Source organism: Rhea americana, unplaced genomic scaffold (genome assembly GCF_003343005.1).
Source record: "Rhea americana isolate MKP2758 unplaced genomic scaffold, rheAme1 scaffold_0, whole genome shotgun sequence".
Lineage (NCBI taxonomy): Eukaryota > Metazoa > Chordata > Aves > Rheiformes > Rheidae > Rhea > Rhea americana.
The window spans coordinates 1233896-1253752 of NW_028185037.1; the positions used below are offsets into that span (position 1 = coordinate 1233896).

Here is a 19857-nt window from a genome sequence, read left to right on the forward strand (position 1 = left end):
CACATTTCTAGTGTTTYCTAGTCCAGCTTCTAGTTCATAAACTCCTTCAAGTCCTAAGGAAATAATAAAAATAAAAACGAGACTAACTGGACTCAGTGGAATATCCAGAACAGTAGGAAGCCTGGAGTTTTCCCTAGTTCCCAGATGTGAGTGAGTCAGCCAAACCACACACACTGGTGTCCTCACAGTACATCCACCTGCCACATAGTGAATCTTGGCAGTTTCTTTTTTTTTTTTTTTTTTTTTNTTTTTTTTTTTTGCTATTGTTTCCTTTTTAAAACAGAAGGGAAAAGCTATAATTTATAGCTGTTTATAAGTGCTCAGGTAATTACTTCTTCTGCCTCGTAGAACAGTCATTTCAAACCCTATGGTAATGCCATAGGAACCATGCTAAATCATGAAATTATGGAAGAGCAGTCATTTGCAGAAGAACTGATGCTGCATTGGCATTTTCAGACTTTTTGTACTAGACTGGYTCTGCTTCTCTGCATGTGACAGGATTTTTTCCCACTGCAGTAACAGAAGTTTGAAAAAACTCCATAAACCAGGCCTGTACACACTTATAAATAAATATTAAATAATATAAACAACCGTATTATAATATAATAGATAACTATACTGTAATTATAAATTATAATGTAAATATAACCATAAATAAATACAAATAATAATATAAATATTAAGGGAATCCTGTCTTCTTAAAAGTCACAGGCAAATCTGTTATTAACTTCATGTGAACCATAATTCCACTACTATGATTCAGTTGATAAGTTTATTTTCAGTTGACATTTTCAGATATTATGTCAAAGAGCCTATCTGGAAAGGGATTGACAATTTTGCACGCAAAGTCTGTGTCTACTTTTTTTTTTTTTTTTGTTTGCTATTGATAGAGGGTATTGAGAAAATGGTTATTAATATTTCTGTCATTATTATTTTCCAGCACAAGTACATATAAATAACAACCTTGGTTCCTTCATTAGCATAAAAATAGATGTTTCCTGTAGCCTTATCGTATTATATTTTGCTTATGTAGTTTCACATAAGAATTTCAGCACATGTAACAAACCTAGGAAACATTTCTTCTGAAAAAGACAGATAAAAACAGGACATGAGAAGAACATGTGAAGGTTTGTCTGATGTGTTAWCTCAAAAAGAAAATGATTCCTTAGATTTGAACAAATGTAATCATACTGAAAAACAAACAAACAAACAAAAACTAATTCTCTCYTGCTAGCTATTTCCAGTAACTATAAAAGCCAGCAGCCTGATTCAGCTGCCTTTACTCAGTAAGGCATTAAACCTGAGGGAGTCAAAGAATAAAAGGAGACATTATTCAGACGTTCATTCGTAATTTAACTGCCTGGGAAATGTTCCCTTTACCAGTGGAAATGAGGTTGCTTGGCCCACAAGCCATCCTTTTACTGTCTTTCAGGGTTCACTTCAGAAGCCTCAATAAAAAATATAGAAAATACAGTTTTCAAATGTAGATGGAAATCCTCAATGTACTTCATCTGACAGCTATAGCATTACAAAACAGAATTACTATTTTAAAGCCTTGGGCACTGGCAGGCCTCTGATGTCGGCTATATAAAACCGCACTGACAGACAGTCATTACCAAGGTTAATCTCTGAGAATTAGGACAAGGCAGTCAGTTTTAATATGTCAGATGCAGCTAGAAACCCATCTGTATCTACTATGGTCCTTACTTTCTTAAACCCAGTTATATAAAAAGATTTTTACTCAGAAGTTGTAGTTGCTTTCAGTCAAGACAAGTAAAGTAGCAATTGCCCTCAAGTTATCTCTTAGCTGATGTCCAGGAGCTCCAACACACCATGGTCATAATTATTTTTCTCATGKGTGGAGCTATTCCTTCTCCTGCTGAAATTTTTATAGACTTAGTAGGAATAATGAAAGGACTTAAAACCTCTTGCTGTAGATGTGTGTCATTCTGAGCAGCAAGACGCTAGTGTAACTAGTATGAGACTTATTTCAGATTACAATGAGAAATGTTGAATGTTTCAATCTTACAAGCAGAACTACAGATAAACAGATATTTTTATCAAAACCACATAGAGGAGAAAGTTTTCTAGATACTACTTTAAAATTTAAAACAAACAAACAAAACAAACAAAGCACCATCAAATCATTTAAAACACTCACAGATGAAAGAAGAATTTTTCCTCACAAGGGATAGGAAGTTTTTATAGGACACATATATGGGCCTAAATCATCCTTCCCTGAAATTGTATTGACGCTTTGCTGGATCCTTGGCAAGYGAAAGAAGCGGCTCTGTATTATCRCTAATACATCTATGACTATGTGGTTAATATATTTATTCTTGCATCTGTTACAACAGGCTTGCACAAGTCATGCTATATGCACATGGTGGTGCATAAATATGCACAATGGGAATTAGCAGTTTCAAACAAATGTATAAATAGAAGCATGTTTCTTTATGCATGTGCAGGCACTAAAGAGACTCCATATCACCCAGTGGCCTGCAAAATCCTACTGGGGGTTCCAGCATCAGTTGAGGGATAACATCTCCATGTCAAGGAGATGTCAAGGCTTTGTCCTCACCTAATCAGATAACAGCATAGTAAATAAGATTACTGATATAACAAAGTTACTAATAGGTAACCTTTTTGAACTGTGCCGTAAACACAATTTTCACAATAAATACGTAATTATACGTAATTATAAGATACCAAAGTGAAGAAGCATAATAACTGAAACAATGGGATAGCTACATAAACGCTGGAGAGCAATGAGTGTTAATTGTTAAACGTTATGTACTTACTGGCATCATCCATAAATTCAAATTCTCCCCCTAACTCAGCACTCGTTAAGTGGTACTGGTCAGGATCAGTCAGGGCGCTCAGCAARATCAGCAATACCACCGAATTGATAACCTACAGAGAGGAAGAAYGAAAAGGGTCAGACTGTGAAAGTACACTGTGAAAACACTCTGGAAAAGGTGTGTCCACTGCAGGCTACGCTAACTATGGCAGAGGCTGTGTTTTGACTGCAAAATTTTAAGTATTTAACTGACACTTTAATTAGTTTCTCTGGTTTGCATAAACAGGATACATTTCTTCCCCAAGTGGCAGGAAAAAGAAACACAGCATAGGTTACCCCTTTCCCTTTAGAATCCCTCCCCACAACATCAAAAAAGTACCACTGCTCTTTCAGGTTTTAAAACATGTTCAAACATCCATTTTAGTTTGTTCTGTTGCAAAAACTAAATCAATTAAAAATAATCATTTTGAGATTATTACAAATGAGCACTATCGTCAAYGATTATTAGCATGGTAGAGCTGGGATTGATGACATGTCTTGCTAAATTGCTAAATGATCAAAGAGGAGGTGATTTACCGGCAGAGACTGAATTTTAAGAGGCTGTGGGAGATGGGCTGATTCACACAAGCCTCCTAAATCAGGGGGCCCAGGGAGACAGGAGTAGGTGGCAATATTAGCCCAGYGTCTGATGTATATTTTCCTATGTCACACGCCACAGAGAGAAATTCACATACACTAGGACTTGTATATGAGATGYAATAAGTGAACAAAAAGCAAGAAAATAACATAGAGTGAGAAAATTRGTAGAACCCAATTGCCAAGTATGAGATATCAGAGGAATGCGGAGCTAGCCAAAAGCTGTATTTTAGAACAGGTCTGAACAAAATGCTCAGATCTCATTGAGGTGAATAAGACTAATTGTAGAATAAAAGACYGTATGAAATAACACAACCTGGCTAAAAGATATTCTGGAGAATGTCTTCCTTATTCTCTAGAACTAGGAAGATAACTGGTCAACAGGAAAACTATTAAAAGAAAGCTGATAATAGAATGTGCAGGGAAAWTTGTATTTTTATTGCTTTGGTTCTTACTTTGAAGCCATCCCAATTTGATCACAGCTTACTAAGAGCAACAAAAAGAGGTAAGAACATAGGCTATAATAAGACATGAACAGGCTATCTTGGGTAAAATAAATGGGTTTGATGGGTGAATTCCATCAAGTTCAGCCAATTTCAACTCTGTTAGCAATGATCTTTGAAAAACAGTTGAGAATAGGTTGGGTTCACAAGACAYGGAAAGGGCAAGCACAGTGTGTGCCTTTATAAAGAAGAAAGGCCCAAGAAAAATGCTGGCTAGATTGTGAGATTTAAGAATAAAGGAACCCAAGAATAAAWAATCAAGCCATCTGCTTGATGGCACTCAGAACTTGTACAGTCAGAATCAACAACCAACATGGCTTTGTGAAGGACAAATCATGTTAAACCATCCTATTCTCCTTCTCTGATAGGCTAACAGGCCTTACGGAGAGGGGAAAAGTAGCAGATATCTCTTGCCATCTTAGCAGGGCTTTTGACATTATCATTTATGAAATTCTCATGAGTGAGCTAGAAAAACATCGCTTGGTTGGAAGTGCAGACAGGTGAGCACTCAGCCAGGTAGGCAGTTGTAATGAAAGAATAGTTCTCATAGATTCACAGCCAACATGGAAAACATATCGAACAGAGTTCTCCAGTATTGCTGAAATACTCAGTAGTCACTTGTGACTTGTATCTTCATTTAATTTGCAGGCAATGTCAAGCTATAAGCCCTTTAGGAGAGGTGATTAGAAAGATTTTGATTAACTATAGCAGAAGCTTGAGATAAATAGAGCATAATTCTGTAAGGGCAAGTGCAAAGCATCACATTTGTGACAAASAACTGCAGACGTACAGGAGGAAAAATAACTAACTTGGTAACAGTTCTTCAAAAAGGGGCCTGGGTATGACAGGAGCGTAAGGCCTGCATGGCATTCTTCCCTCTACGGGGCCACAGTGCCCCCTCACAGGGCTTCAGGAACCTACCTAGAAGGACCCTGGGGAGGATCCAACAAGAGCAGAGGGTTGTTGGGCTTCTAAAAAGCATGACTGGTGGAGAAAATAACTGCAGTTGTTTAGTCTAGTGAAGATTAGATGGAGGGAGGTGGAAGGAAGATGGACTCTTTCATATGAAGGAAAGGAAGGAAAAGAAGAAAGTAATAAACACTTCTCCAGATACACTGGGAGTTGAGCAAAATAATACATTTAAATTACAGCAAGGGGAGATTTAGATTACACAATTTGCTGAGCAATAAGAATAACCAGCAGCAGAAAAGATTATCTAGGGGTGTTAAGGAGTCTTTATCATTGCATTTTTTTACAGACCAGTTAGATAGTTTTGTGTTGAGTATGCTGTAGCCATAGATGGTCTTGTCTTGGCAGTGAAGACAGATCAGATGATCTTCAAGATCCAAACTTATATTCTGTAAGTCCTCTCAATTTTTAACATTATTTACAACTTTATACTGCAATTCAATTATTGCATTATATTCTTTTGTAGGACGATAAAGGACAGATGCCAGAAATAAATGTTGCTTAAGAGGAGTACTCAAAATAATTGTGCAATCAGGAATTATAAATGTATATAATGTTAGTATTTTGAAGATGTACAAGTTTAATCTTTTGTACAGATAGAGAAAGAAAGATTCATAAAATAATGATCCGGGCTCTCTATTTTCTCCATTTGGGTATGTCCAGATTCAGATTACACGTTTGTCAGTGCAGTCTTTGTATCTATCTCTAAAACACAGGACGTATTTCTTGACCTAAACCTTCCTGCAGTCAGTGGGAATCTCTCTAATGCCGTTACTGCATCACTTCTCTATTCTATCAGGTTTTTATCCTGAGCTCCTCATAATGATCTCAGAGCATCTTTCAACTGTACTGTCAGCAGGGCAAGCGAAAAACACTTTTATTCTCTATTTATTTATTTATTTATTCTCTCAACTTCTTTCTCAAAGAAGAAAGGGTGCACAGTTGGATGTATTATATTTGGTTTTTGTTTTGAAAGTGATGCAACAATAGAATTTTGAAAAATGCTTTAACACAGAAATTTAGGATACCTAAAAACTTACTGATGTAGCATCTTCCTAGGAGACATAATCAAGCAAAAGGGCATAAAGTGATTCCCTTCTGACATACACAGTTGGTATGAGGGTTGAAATCTCTGTTCTAGGAAAAGTAAAGTAGGTTTTGCTCTTCTCTCAGTAGGGCCAAGATCTCCTACAGGATATTTTATATTACTTCAGTAACAAATAATGTAATGACTAATCAACATTATGCAATGTTTCAGGAAGAAACTAATCCCTACGCCTCCCCTATGAGACATATTGTCCTCCTTTCACAGATGGAAAAATGGACATATGTTCCTGAACATGCATCAGGCTGGTGTTCAGCAGTGAGAATAAAATGCAAGATTTTCCACTCTCAACTCATAACAGTGACCAGTTGGTCCTACTGCTGCTTATGGCCATAGTGTCATCCAGAGTGACAGGACAGGGTCCTGAGGGCATCGACAGCCCCCACTGCTCTTGCTGCTCCCCAGGCTGTGCTCCACCCTGCCCTGGCCCAGGCCCCCATTTCAGCCCAGCCCAAGGCCCTCAGTCCCTGCCCTGCAACACTGCTGGCTCCTGCCCCAGCTCCTGGGTGGACCTCTTGGATGCACACTGGAGCTTGTTTCCAGGTCCACCTCTGGCCCTGTCTCCTTTTGCTGCTGGGTGGCCCCAGCCCTGGCTCTTGCTGTGTCTCAGGCTGTCAATGGACCCCATTGCCAGCCCCCAACTCAGCCCTGTGAGACGGCACCCRTTGGTGGTGGCACAGCCTGCGCAGCTTCGTCCCGGCTCGTCTCACAGAGGAGCAGCCTTACTCCTGCTCTCCCCAACAAGATTTTCCAAAGAGGATAAATTCAGCCCCTTTTTGGGAGGGTCCCTGAAAAGGAACAAGTGAAATGACACTACCCTCTCAAGGCTTTGCTTGCTTTGGTTCTGCTTGGAGATGACTGAGAACAAACGTACCTGAGAACCAAAATGTGAAATTTTACTACACCAAAACACTGCGTTCTGCATAAAAACAGGGGACGATGAAGTTGTTATGGATGATGTTGTGAGACAGGCTGACTGATCTTGGGCTAGAGAAATAGCTCTTGAGAGGGACCAAGAGTGTCCTAACAAGAAAGAGCCTGCACATGGGAGAGAGATCTCACACAGAGTCCTAAAAACACCCAACTTTCTCCTGCCATAAAACAGGAAGAAAAAAAACCTTGGTGCTCTGGCAAACAGATTGAAATACATACATATTTGACTACAAGATGTTTTAAATAATCCCAACCATGTGTGAGAATGTGCACACAGGCATGAGTGGGAAAAACAGCCTATGCTGAGAGCAGGACTGGCACCRCCAGCCACTCTTACCGCTTTCACTTCTGCAGCGACACAGACCTAGAGCTTGGCAGCTACATCGGACCCCAGGAAGCTCTGCTAAGGGGAGTGTGCCGTGTTTTGGAAGCAGCATCTAGCATTTATAAACTATATAATGCACTAAAATTTCAGACCTCTGCCACCGCAGAGAGTTGTCTTCTTTGCCTTATCATTTGCTTCMGAGATCAGCAGTCAACTACGTGGACCCGCAGAGATAAAACACAGACGAAGGAAGGTGTCAGGAACCTGTGTATCAATGGGTGATGCAAAAATGAAAAACACAGTATCATTTCAGACTCTTCACAGAACTGCTTGGTATTTATCCCCTCTCATCTGTAATTAAACTAGTTCCAGTAGCTCCTAAGAACATATCATTAATACAGATCTTTTTCTATTTCCTAACTCAAAATAAAACGGGGAAACATTCAAGCCAGTGGCTTACCTATAAGTCCATAAATACTAAAAGAAWTGTCAGGAGTTACATTAGCTAAATTTCTTGCCACTTCCACCCAGCTTACAGTCAAGCATTGAAATAAAACAGCTCTGAATTTATAAGAGGAAATATTAAACTTACTTTAATTTGACATGTTGCATTAAAATACACCAATGTTTCTGTTAAACTCCACAGGGTCTGTTGTGCAAATATTCTACCACAGTTCTCTCAACAGTCTCCAGTGTGGTGAAGAGAGTTCCTTACATTTATAGGAAAAAAACCAAGAAAGAACTAGCTTTATTTGTTTGAGAAGTCAGTTTGTAACTGAATCCATGTATGCAATGCTCTGTACACTGTCTCTTTGGTGGAAAGGCTTACACGCACATTTAATTTTGTGGCTGCTTTCAGCCTCACTGAACTCATGAGAAATCAGCTGAAGCACCTTCCTTAAATCTCTGCTGTGGGGGAGCACCACCCCGTGCCTGTGTTCCTGGTCAGTAGGGTCCTTTACAGCTCTGGAGAGTTGTTAATGGTAACAAACACTCCAATGATCTGTAGGTAGAAAACTATTCATTTAGATGAGGGAAGAAAAATAGAAAACTAGAAAAGGAAACTTTGCTGTTATGACACAGAAAATAATGAAAAGCTAGATTTTATGAAAACAGTCATTCTGGATTAACCTCCTCAACTTTCTGTAATCTGTATTAGTGAATTAAAATTGATTGATACAGGGGACTAATTACCATAAACATCACCAGAGCTGAGTCTATAGTCCTCTACCTGACACAGTATGACTTACCAGATGCAATARGAGATGACTTTGCCAAGGTGATGGGGCTGAACTCTTTTCAGTTGTCCCATGTGCCAGGACAAGAGGCAATGGGCAGAAGTTGAAGCACAGGAAGTTCTGCCTGACCGTGAGGGGGAATTTCTTCCCTGTGAGAGTGACGGAGCACTGGAGCAGGCTGCCCAGAGAGGCTGTGGAGTCTCCTTCTCTGGAGATGAATCAAGGCCCACCTGGATGCAACCCTGTCTAACATGCTCTAGGTGACCCTGCTGAGCAGGGAGGTTGGACTAGATGATCTCCAGAGGTCCCTTCCAACCTTACTGATTCTCTGATATTTATGAACAGTGAGTAAGAGCAGATTTCTACAAAGATTTTGAATGGACCATCTCCGGAAYTGCTAACCAAAATAACTAAACCTTGGCTATGTTTTGAACTGGCAAATATAATTCTAGCAGACATTGAACAACCACAAAACTGGAGGATTTAGTTTGTTATCTTTACAGASATATCTCAGAAGGAAACCATTTATTACATTCATTTTGCTAGTAAGTAAATGTTTTTAATAAAACTGAAGAAACTCTGAAGTAAAACCCCATATACTCTGCTCCCTCCACAAAAAGCCCTAGGTAATTTTATGGCTGTAAGTATCCATTTGCTATAGAAGCAAAACCTCATTTTTAAATTTTTTTGCTCCTTGAACTTAAGTTTTTATACTACTGTATAGTATAGTAAGTATCTTACACTACTGTACCTATTTTATACTACTTGAATATTTGAAGTCAGTATTACTATTKTAAAAAGTGAGAATATATGGAAAATGTATAGTTAAGGCAATCTGAACATCCTTAATTCTGCTCTATTTATCTTTTGCCTCCCATTTGGCATGTTCTTTGCATTTTTATTGCTAGGAAACGTTTAACATAAAAGATATTAATAAAAATGAGAACTTTTTTTTTCCATTAAGAGGACACATAATCCTAGAGCAGAAAAACCTTTTCACATTCAGGTTTCAACTCAACAGTCAGTCAAAGCACATATTTTTAATTCGAACTAAAAATAAAATAAGGATGTAATTTTAGGAATAACATTTTYACAGCTGTCTGACCACTGTGAATAGGAGGCAAACGGTGTGAGCAGGAACAAGCTGTGTCTCCTATCTGCCCAGGTTTTTTCACAGATCCTATGACAACAATTCATCATCGGCCTCAGAGCGCCTGGGATCCAGCAGCTGAATGTGAGTGCATGCCCTTTAGTGATTTCAGCTCCTAAGGAAAGAAGGAGCAGGAGAACTCTGGCTGTCAGAGAAGATCCGTCTTGCTTCATTTCTCTGCTATGGAAGCTTTCTACCTCACCCTACTTAAAATGTATCTACTCTCCAATGCAGGGGGTATGGACAAGCTACAGATATGTTAGTGACACAGAAAATAATGAAATGGTACAAGGAAGAAAACCCAGCAGTATTTAATTACCTTTTTACYGAACGAAAGCCTAACCCTCAGAAGGGAGGAAGAAAGATGGCCACATAAAGATGGGTTAAAAGGAAAACCTTCATGCCATTTACTAGTAGAACTCATTATYGGACGTTACTGCTGAAGCCAAACAGTTGGAGGAATACAGAAAAAGACGAGATGTTTATTCAGAAAATGTGTTTAGTCATATTACACATCATTTTTAAAAACAAAATATAAGACCTAATGTTTCCAGCTATTGACCAATCTTAAAAAAATAATAGGGGAATACAAGAAAATGTTTCCCCTGCACAGGTCAATCTTTCTTACTACCCTATGTGGCTTCTTAAAGCATATGTCTCTGGCTGCTATCTGAAATACTGCACTGCAATAGAGAGAACATCAGTCAGATCAGAAGTAGCAATTAAGTTTTTATATTCTTTAATCTGGAGAAGATAGTTGAGTTTGGAATTCTGTGGTTTATTTTTTCCATATTATTCATAAGAARTTAAAGAACAGTTGAGGCAGGCTCAGTCTAGCATATTATAGAAAGCCTATTTTAGAGAGCTGCATGAAATATTTTAACCAGACTTTATATATAATATCAACTTTGATTATTATAATGACATTAAGCATTGAACTTTAAAGTCTACGCTGATTAAATTGATATAGGAAGTCCAGCACAATTTATCATCACTCTTCTATACAAAAGACTCAACTAATGCCTACTGCCAGCCTTTTAACAGTCCTAAAACCCAGTTCACAAGAGGCCTGTCACTAATGAAATATGGTAATGACTAAATTTGTAAAGGAAAAATTAGATGGATAGACTGTGCAGGATGCACTCTAGAGATTTCTGCTTCCCTAGAGATACGGTTTAATTTGTTACATAGTTAATCTTAGTCTTCTCATGGTTTAAGGAAATAGGATATTTGTATGCAAATTTATTGGTGGATTCCTTGATATTTTTACAYGGTACTTCCTGAAAGTTAAACCTGTGTCTGAGCAAGGTCCTGAAAACGACTGCACAGGCCTTCTGTTAGGACTGGGGGAAATATAATTATATTCCCATGTTCATATTGTAACATTGCTAGACTCACTCACAGTTTTTACTAAAGTACATCCTTGTTCAGGATGCTGTGGAGAGCTAGCAAAGAACTTTTAAGTATTAAAATTTATTTAGAAAGAGTTGTTGAAACCATCAGTTGGGATTTGTTTGGTTTCTGCATTTGTTCTTTACTTCCAAGAATGGATTGTTGAACCTTGCAGGTGACTTGGGAAGGTTGAGGGTAAACCTTCCAAAATGTTGTCATTGGTGCGAGTTATGGCAGTCCTCAGGGGTCTGAACTTGAATTTGGACTTGTGACAGAGGACAACCCAGCCTGCACACTGTAACTGGGCAGCTGAGGGTGCAGATGAGATTGTCAGAGGCAGCTGGCCCTGGCTGGCAGCTTCCATGCCCCCCAACCATGCCTCTGGAGCTGTCTGTGCTCAAGCTGACCTGCAGCCTCCTCGGACAGGCACCTGAGGACAGAAGTGKGCCCAAACTTTTGACACTAACCCACATTCTCTTAATTAGGAAAAACATCAACATTTTGATCAATTATTCTTACGTAGTCACCATAAGCAATACCCATGGAAACCATGCAAGKGTTCAGGGCTACTGGTAGTAAACACATCACATCACTCTGCAGCCCAGCTCAGCAAATTACATAAGGAAGAAGGGAGCACGCCGCAATGAATGGTATGGTTGAATAGAACCAGATAATTTCTAAAAGAGTAAACATCATTGCATTTATCTGACCTGTCTGGACACAGCTGYTCCACAGCTGGAAAATGCACTTTTGCAAGRTGAAAATCTTCCACAAATCTGTATTTCTGCCAAAAGCATTTGTCTTGTCCATTTTAAGTAGCTTAATATATCTCCTGACAGAACAAGACCTTGTTCAGCATAAGCTAGAAATGAAGTGAAAAACAGCCACAGCACTTTAGAAAGCTCTTCAAAGCCAGAGGACTAAAATCATTGTAGTCAAAACTGACTGCAGATATACGAAAGAGAGCAGACCCAGAGGGGGTCTCGCAACAGTGCACCAGGCACAAGCCCAAATCATTTCTTCATTGATGCCTTGCTGGCAAATTCAATACATCTGATCGACCAGGAGTACTTTCTTGCTCCATCAGCCATGAGCTTGATTTTTCTTTATTCTAGATTTTTTTTTTATCCTGCTGTTTGGAGATTTGGGGCTATAACCTCATCACATYCACCTGAAGAACAACACAGAAATTTGCCTGCCCACTTTCAAGCCTTAATAGTGTTAAACTTTCATAGTTTTACAATCAAAAGATGATCCCAACAATAAATTAGAGAAAAAAGAAAGCAATAGAGGAAATTAATCCCTGGCTATTTTGCTACATCCGTTCCATATGTACAGGAATACATAAGACTAATTGCATTTTCACTGACGTCAGCCTAATCAACGATTAGTTTACGAAGCTTAATGTATCCACCTCTGGCTCACTTGGAGATACATATTAACCTTCAACAGATCTTCTAAACACATTTTACTTGATTAATGTAATGCCCYCCTTTCTATAAATATATTCATAGTGTTTGTATGACATCTTATAAAAAACAAGTGTGAATATAGTGCATTGTACTCTTTGTGTGTTTATTTTCTTYAACTTTGTTAACTTTGCTCCTCTTACAATCAGACATCTGCCTTCTCAGAGATGGGAGACAACTGTTCCTTATAATCCTAGCGAATTTATTACCTCAGTTGAAAGCCTTACTTTAAAAAGTGGTATATTTTAAAAAAGTTTTCATTTGCTGAACCGCTACCTATATTATCTGGAAGAGACAACACTGTGTCATTATCCCGGACAGCTGATGCGGATTATCAGCTATAGCATGATTCATACACCGTGTGAAAAATCTTGGTGTGGTATTTGGAGATATAAGAAAACTCAGATATGCATGGTGATAAGTACTTAGAGAAGTTTACAGAAATCTTCATGTTGTGTTACAAGCCAAAAAACAGTTGGCAAAATCATGTTCCAAAAGACACTTACAGAGAATTTTAGTCCTCCAATGCCTTAAAAAGCTTTTAAAATATAAACATTGATACACTGATATATGACAAAATCTGGTAAAAGTGACAAAATGCACTTTCTGCTCTTTTGTGCAGTGACAAAATCTGGTAAAAGTGACAAAATGCCTTTTCTGCTCTTTTGTGCAGTACAGCAAACACACAAACCTGGATATTCTCACTGATAAAAGAAAACACAGGCAACTTTGTATACCATATGTATCCACGAACCCATCCGTTTCCAAAAAAATCTTGCCGGCCTGTTCACAGTTTGATTCTGTCAGCCACAGGTGAATGTTTAGGATCCTTGCAAACAACCTTATTGATTCTACAATTTTAATTTCTCCCAGATAATACTCTAGCTTGCAATTTAACTGAAATAGCGCTCAAACATGAATTGGAGTGAGGAAAAAAAGGAGGTGGAATAAGGTCCTACGTTACAAACACTAACCTGGGTTTGTGCATAGAGGGGTTATTTAAGGAGTTCTCCTTCATGAAGCAGGCAATTAACTATTATGTTATTTAAAACTGTTTCTCTATGTAAGTTATAGAATGTATTTATTTTGAAGGTCCTCTAGAGTAGATATATTTTCTTCATGTTAATGATCAGTGCTGTTCTTTATTCCTTGCTGTACTGTATGTCTAAAATGTATATATATGTGTGTGTGTGTGTGTGTGTGTGTGTGTATATATATATATATATTCAGTTTCTTACGGAAGTGCCATACGTCTCAATTAGGTGTTTAAGTGCAGGATCATTCATGTATTTCCCACTTGTCTTGAAGATAATGAAATGGATGTATCCACTCTAAGAATAAATACTCTGAATCATCTCTGATACCAGTCTCAGATGAATATTCAACATGTAATCAATCATATAGGGAAGCCTTTGAAAGTAGGAGTACTCCTCCRTAGTAGGCCTGTACAGAAAACAGGAACTCCCCCTGAGTTACCAGAGAACATTACTGTTTTTTCCCAAGACCTCAGCTTTTGTTTTATGAAAGTAAGCACAGACAACACAGAAATTATAGATCATTTTATAGACATGGAATTTGGGATACAAATTTTTACTCACTGCAGCCATCTCCACAACAAGAACCATGAACCTCAAGTCATTGCAGATCAGATCATGACCCCTTGCCCTGCCAGCAGAGAAATGTCACTGGCTGCTGACACTACATCTTCTACCAAGGGATGAGAATTGCCCATCTCACTGGCATCACCTAGCTCTGCCCCCTCAAAGGCACCACTCAGGTCTGGGCTGGTGACCGGACAAACCCACAGTGAGCCCCAGTCTGCAACGTCCTTTTCAGCAGCACCCTCATGGTGGGACTTGCAGTGGAGCTGGTGCAGGCGGTGGTGCCTGCAGCAGTGACCTGCCACAGCACCCAGCTGTGTCACACTGCCCAGCAGGGACAGTCACATTCCTGGCTGATATGAAGGGACAGCGCCTTGAGGCGTCTGGCTGAAGCACTATGACCATTCATATCTAGAAAAAAGAAAGTTTTAAAATCTTTATTATAAGCCAATTTCACCTCATATAAAAACAAAGAAATCTGGATTTTTAAATAAAACTCAAGGCCTCAATCCTGCATTCAYGCAAACTCCTGCAGCCCCACATTGGGATGCATCTGCAATGACAAAGCTTCCAGTTGTCTCACACATCGAGCTTTCCAGTGGTGTAATTTCCCTCTTTTCACTATTTCGGTTCTTTTCTCCAGTTTTCAAAATCTCCTCATTCTCACAGGTTTGAAAATAAGTCATAAATTAACATTTTCACCTTAAAATTTCTTTTTATTCATTCTCCCTGAGATGGCCTCTTAGAAGGCCCTATACTTACTACTCTTTAKGGGTGTGAGCAGTTCTATTAAACTGAACAGGACTAGCAGGCAATACCTTATTAGGATTGCAGGAGTGGGGCTAGAGGAGCTTGTAAGGACYTCCAGGATAGGTATATTGTATTTATGTGAGCAGTCAGTGTGRACCTCTGCTCCTTGCCACATAAGCCAGCATTTTCAGTTCTCTATAAAACTACCATAGGTATCTTCTAACTGGTATTTAAGCATATTGCCATATATGCTGTTTTGCACCTGTGCTTGAAAAAAAATAAGGAAGTAAGTGTGACCCAGTCCCAAAATGCATACCTTGACTTGCCTTTTGACATCAGGCCAAGTGCACTCTACTGATCTCAGCAGGGTGCTCAACTTGAAAATCAACTGTACAGTGAGACCTTAGTAAGCAATATTTTTCTTTTGCTTTACAATATAAAAAGGCTTCTACTAGTACATGTCTGCTCCATTAGGATTCAGCCATGTTATTAAAAAACAAGTGGGATCTAGRCAGAAATTACATACATTTTCATAGCAATATCCTGAGTAAAATCCAGAACTGAAAYGTCAACATCAGCAGTTTATCGAACTTTCCCTAAATAGCAGCTCAAATGCTGAATCCAACCTGGCTAAAAGCTTAGGCTTGCTCTATTTACGTCCTTACCACATGTCCTTCAGAGGGTACCTGAACACCTTGATAACTCTCAGTTATAAAAGGCTCTTATTCTTCCATTAGTTTTCATTTCAGACTCTCCTTCCCAGGACCCCCAGGGAGCATGGAGGCATACTGAGYTGCAGAACAGCTCTGGTGGTGCCGAGCAGCTCTTGGGTCCCTGGGGAGCCCCCTGCCATGGGCACCACTGCAGCAACATGGTTGGCAGAAGGCACTTTGGCACACATTCACTCAAAAATTAAAGCTCCTTCTTCATGTTTTTTTCTGAGCCACGGCCTTCAAGTTTTATCTTTTCCCTCCACCCACGACAATGGAAAATAATTCCTGTTGTCCTAGATGGGGCTGGTAGGAGTGCGAGCCTCGGTGCTTGCATAAATCCCCATCGTAGTGCATCAAGGCAATGGAAAATCCCTCAGTAACGCTGTCAGCACCCCTGCCATTGTTCCTATTTTGTTTTTTCTTTTTTAAAAAACCAAAAAGGAAAGTGGAATCCAGTCACTCAGGAAGATGACATGCTGTGTGTATAACTTCTGTTAAAGAGCTTACCAAACAGGGTATTATTTCTGATCCACCAATACTAACTGGATCACTCAGAACTTAAAAAGATGTCAACTTTTGCTTGCACACCAGTTCCAGGAAGATTTCAGAACCAAAGCTGGCTCATTTCAGTGGTGTCACTGCCTYGAACAGCACACCAGTACAAATGTTTAAAAGAAAAGAAAGTAACTGGAAGTGATTTTCTCATTTTCCTTCTTTTATTTCAAAGTATGACACTTGCAAGAGTTTTGTGCCCAGAATAAAATTTTCTCTGTTATTACTTGTGACTTTTGATTTCATGTTTGATACTATACAGAGAGGCGTGACGTCCAGGCCAATGGGAGAAAAAGCTAAAATAACCAACTGAACTGAACCGGTCCCCAGGATTTTGGGATGCATATTACTCCTCAGTCAGCCATATAACTGCCATTTTTATCTTTGACACATTTTTTGCTTTCAATATTGTGACACCCCCTTCAAGCTTTCCTCCCCAAGACAGCAAATCAGCTCCTGAAGTGGAGGCTGTTTTGCAGACATATTTGACCTTGTTTTCAGGAATTTGCATTTTACTGGGCTGCCCCATTCTTTCTTTAGAAATCACATTTGGCATTGAAGTACCTCATTGCTGATAGTATATACATTATATATAGAGTACTGGAATACTATACAATGCTGTATTGCATTATATTATTTTATATGCAGTGCCTGTGGCCCTACCAGGAAGAAACCACTGAAACACCACACCTGTGAAAACATTAGCATTCTGAGAGCCATTATTTTCTAAAATAAAGTTAAATATTTATTTCCTATCTATTGATACATTATGAGACCACTATAAGTGTGCATGGCTACTGGGTGTGCACGTTGTAAATGTGGTGTTCTTTCCTCGCACCTATGGTGCAAAGTGCTCTGATAGTGCAGCCACCCGCACTCAGCTCCTCACTCTCTCTGCTATTTGTAGAGTCCCAAACCTCCAATTAAAACTAAAGAGCTAAAACATTATCCCAGAGAAACAGACTATTTTTCCACATCTAGTCTGGCTTGACATTCTGCCTCCAGAAATTATCCTAGCTCAAACCCAGTTCAACATGTGAAAAAGTGATTTTGAAARCCTGACAAAACTTAAAAGCTACCATTTTTCTTCCTTGAGAAGCCTGTTCAACTGAATCATGGTATTAACAGTCACAGAATTAATAAAACTTATACTTCACAGGTAGTGATATATGAAAAAATGATAGGAAAAACTATTCATTCTCTAGAGGGATTTTTTCCTTCAAGTCATTTCCTGTAAAGCATAATGGCAAACAGTGTACAGAATACATATTTGTCTGTTGTAAAAAAAAAAAAAAAAAAAAAAAATTTTTGTTTGAACTTTATTTGAGATAATCACTTATGGTTTTGAATAATACAATCACTCGAAATGCATGCAAAGAAAAAGATTACCACGAAAACCACATCTATTTTTACATGTATCTACCACCAATAGCGTATTGTATCAGGTCATAACTGATCTTCTGAGATAAATCTACATTTTGATACATGATTTCATACATGCTTCTGTGAACGAGGGCCTTTCAACAAGGGTTGCTACTGATTCAAGGAGCTACCCCTTACTTTCTTAATACTTATGTCTTTTCAAAGCTAACAAAAAGGTTTAGGTTTTATTATCAACATGCATCTGCATTTCTATTCTTAATAGTCTCCAACCTTAAAATTAAAAGTTTTGCAATATAGGGAGGGTAGAAAGAAATCTGTACTACGACATGTTATAAGTTACTGTCAGTTTGAAGTCATTCAGAAATCTGCCTTGAAAAATGTTATGAAAAAAAAAAAAGAAACAAAGTAGAAAGACATGTAAATCAGGAAATATCTGCCAGTTARAAAAGAAAATTTTAAATCAGATTTTGCAGAAAAATACTATGTCAAATCGGGTCACTAATATTTAAACATTGACAGTACAAGCGGTAACTAAGTCTAAAATACTGCCAGACTTTTCTTTGTATCCCAGGCTAGTTGATGCACTTAATTCCTTCTTCCTCAAATATCTTTTTGGTCCATTAAAAGGCTAAAACATCTTTATCCCTGTCCTTGTTGAGTCAATATGAAGAGGTTTCATTCAAGTGAAGACAGAAGGAAATAATAAGCATCCTGGAAGAAATGTTCAAAGGCTTTTAGGTCATCATATTAAAACTTACTGAAACTCCATTGTAACTAGAAAAAGAGGTATGTCCTTTTCACTACAAGGGTAAGATACCACAGACTGCAGATATTTCATTTAACTATATTGTATTAAATGAAGAATAATAAATAGCTCAACTGATGCACCATTTTCTCAGTGGTGAAACACGTATTTTATAGGGCATAGATCATTTTATACGATTTCTAGGACATTAGTATCAGCCTAGCCTTTTAATTATGCYGATTGAATTTATTTAACAAGGTGTCATACCATGGAGGACAGCCCTGCATTTTTCACTTGCTTCTAAAGTGAGTTTCAGCAGTTAGCAAATAAGCCTGGGTCTAATCTGCTTCCGTCTCTGATCATTTGAAAAATGATGCTCAGCAGACAGCTCTGCATGGCCTTGGCATCAGATGGAGACTTTTTTCTCATACCAAAAGACACTGAAGACCAAACTGGATGAGAAGTGCATCTACATAATCTAAAGTGACAAACCAGCTCTTTTTATCATAGTGACACACGTTTGCAAACCCTGCCACTATGGCAGGGCAGGCTTTGGAAAAGCTGCTTTCCCTGCATTGCTGCCCAAGGGATTGAGGAAAGATTGTCAGAGATAGAAGGGGAACTTAGGGCTTGATGCACCTTCTCCTGCAGAAGTCTTTGCCCTGGCTGAAGAACTGGGTGTCAAATGGCCTCTGGGACAGAGGGTAACCATGAAAGTCATGCCTCAAAGACCAATTCCTCACTCATTTCCTATATACCAGAGGGAGGGAAAGAAGGCTTTCTAGTACCTGATAGCAGTTGCCTAAAATGTTTCAGATCTCCATCAGATGGGCCAGGATACCCAGAACAAGCAATTATCTCATAAATAAAGAATAACTATGATATAAGAACCTTCAGCTTCTTCACAAGGTGGAAGCAGAGATGACAAAATAAGATTTCTGTGCAGTGTGGTCAGAGTAGCCTTGCYGGAGCTAGCATGTTTGCAAGGTCTCATTACTGCAGTCAACACCAGCCTGAGAAATGATGCTTGAAAGTTTGGGGGAGCTATGAAAACACTCACACCGGGGGTCTTCACCTGCCACACTTTCCCTGCAAACCCAGCCTTTCTCTTGAGATTCTCACGACCCTACATGCACCCTGCAGCTCCTGCCTCCCCCTCCAGCCCTTCAATACTTGYGGCTGCTTTTCTACATCTTCTGCGTGCTTCATTTCTCAATTTAGGCTGCCTCCGCACCTGCCTAGCAGGGGATGAAGCGCTGTAACCCAGAATTGTGCAGCTAGGGAGAACTGTCTCCAGAAACACCTAGGCTGCAGGAGCAGCCCTAGCTGCTGCTGTAAGCACGGCCCCAGCAGCCGAGGCTGCTGCCGGCTGCCGCGCTCCGGGGCGCGGAGCAGCCGCCGGCAGAGGCGGGGGGCGGGCGCGCCGCGGCCGCTTACCAGGTACCAGACGCCGAGGAGGATGGTGCCGGTGCGGACATGGCAGCAGAGGCAGCAGCTGTTGGAGTAGAAGCGCGCCCAGGGCGAGCTCAGCATCTCCGCGGCTCCGCTCCGCGCCGCTCCGCGCCTCTGGCCGCGCCGCTCCGCGGGGCGGCG

General features: G+C 39.5%; 1 protein-coding gene across 1 annotated transcript in view; it reads right to left on the reverse strand.

Annotated features, from left to right (window-relative positions):
- LAPTM4B (lysosomal protein transmembrane 4 beta) overlaps nt 1–19829 on the reverse strand; it is a 61819-nt gene extending 41990 nt beyond the window's left edge. The window contains exons 1-2 of the mRNA XM_085300446.1: nt 19702–19829; nt 2802–2913 (exon numbers count right to left, since the gene is read on the reverse strand). Coding sequence (XP_085156572.1) covers nt 2802–2913; nt 19702–19797 — 208 coding nt within the window. The 5' untranslated portion in view covers nt 19798–19829. The remainder of the gene's footprint in view (nt 1–2801; nt 2914–19701) is intronic.
- Nucleotides 19830–19857: the final 28 nt, after the last annotated feature.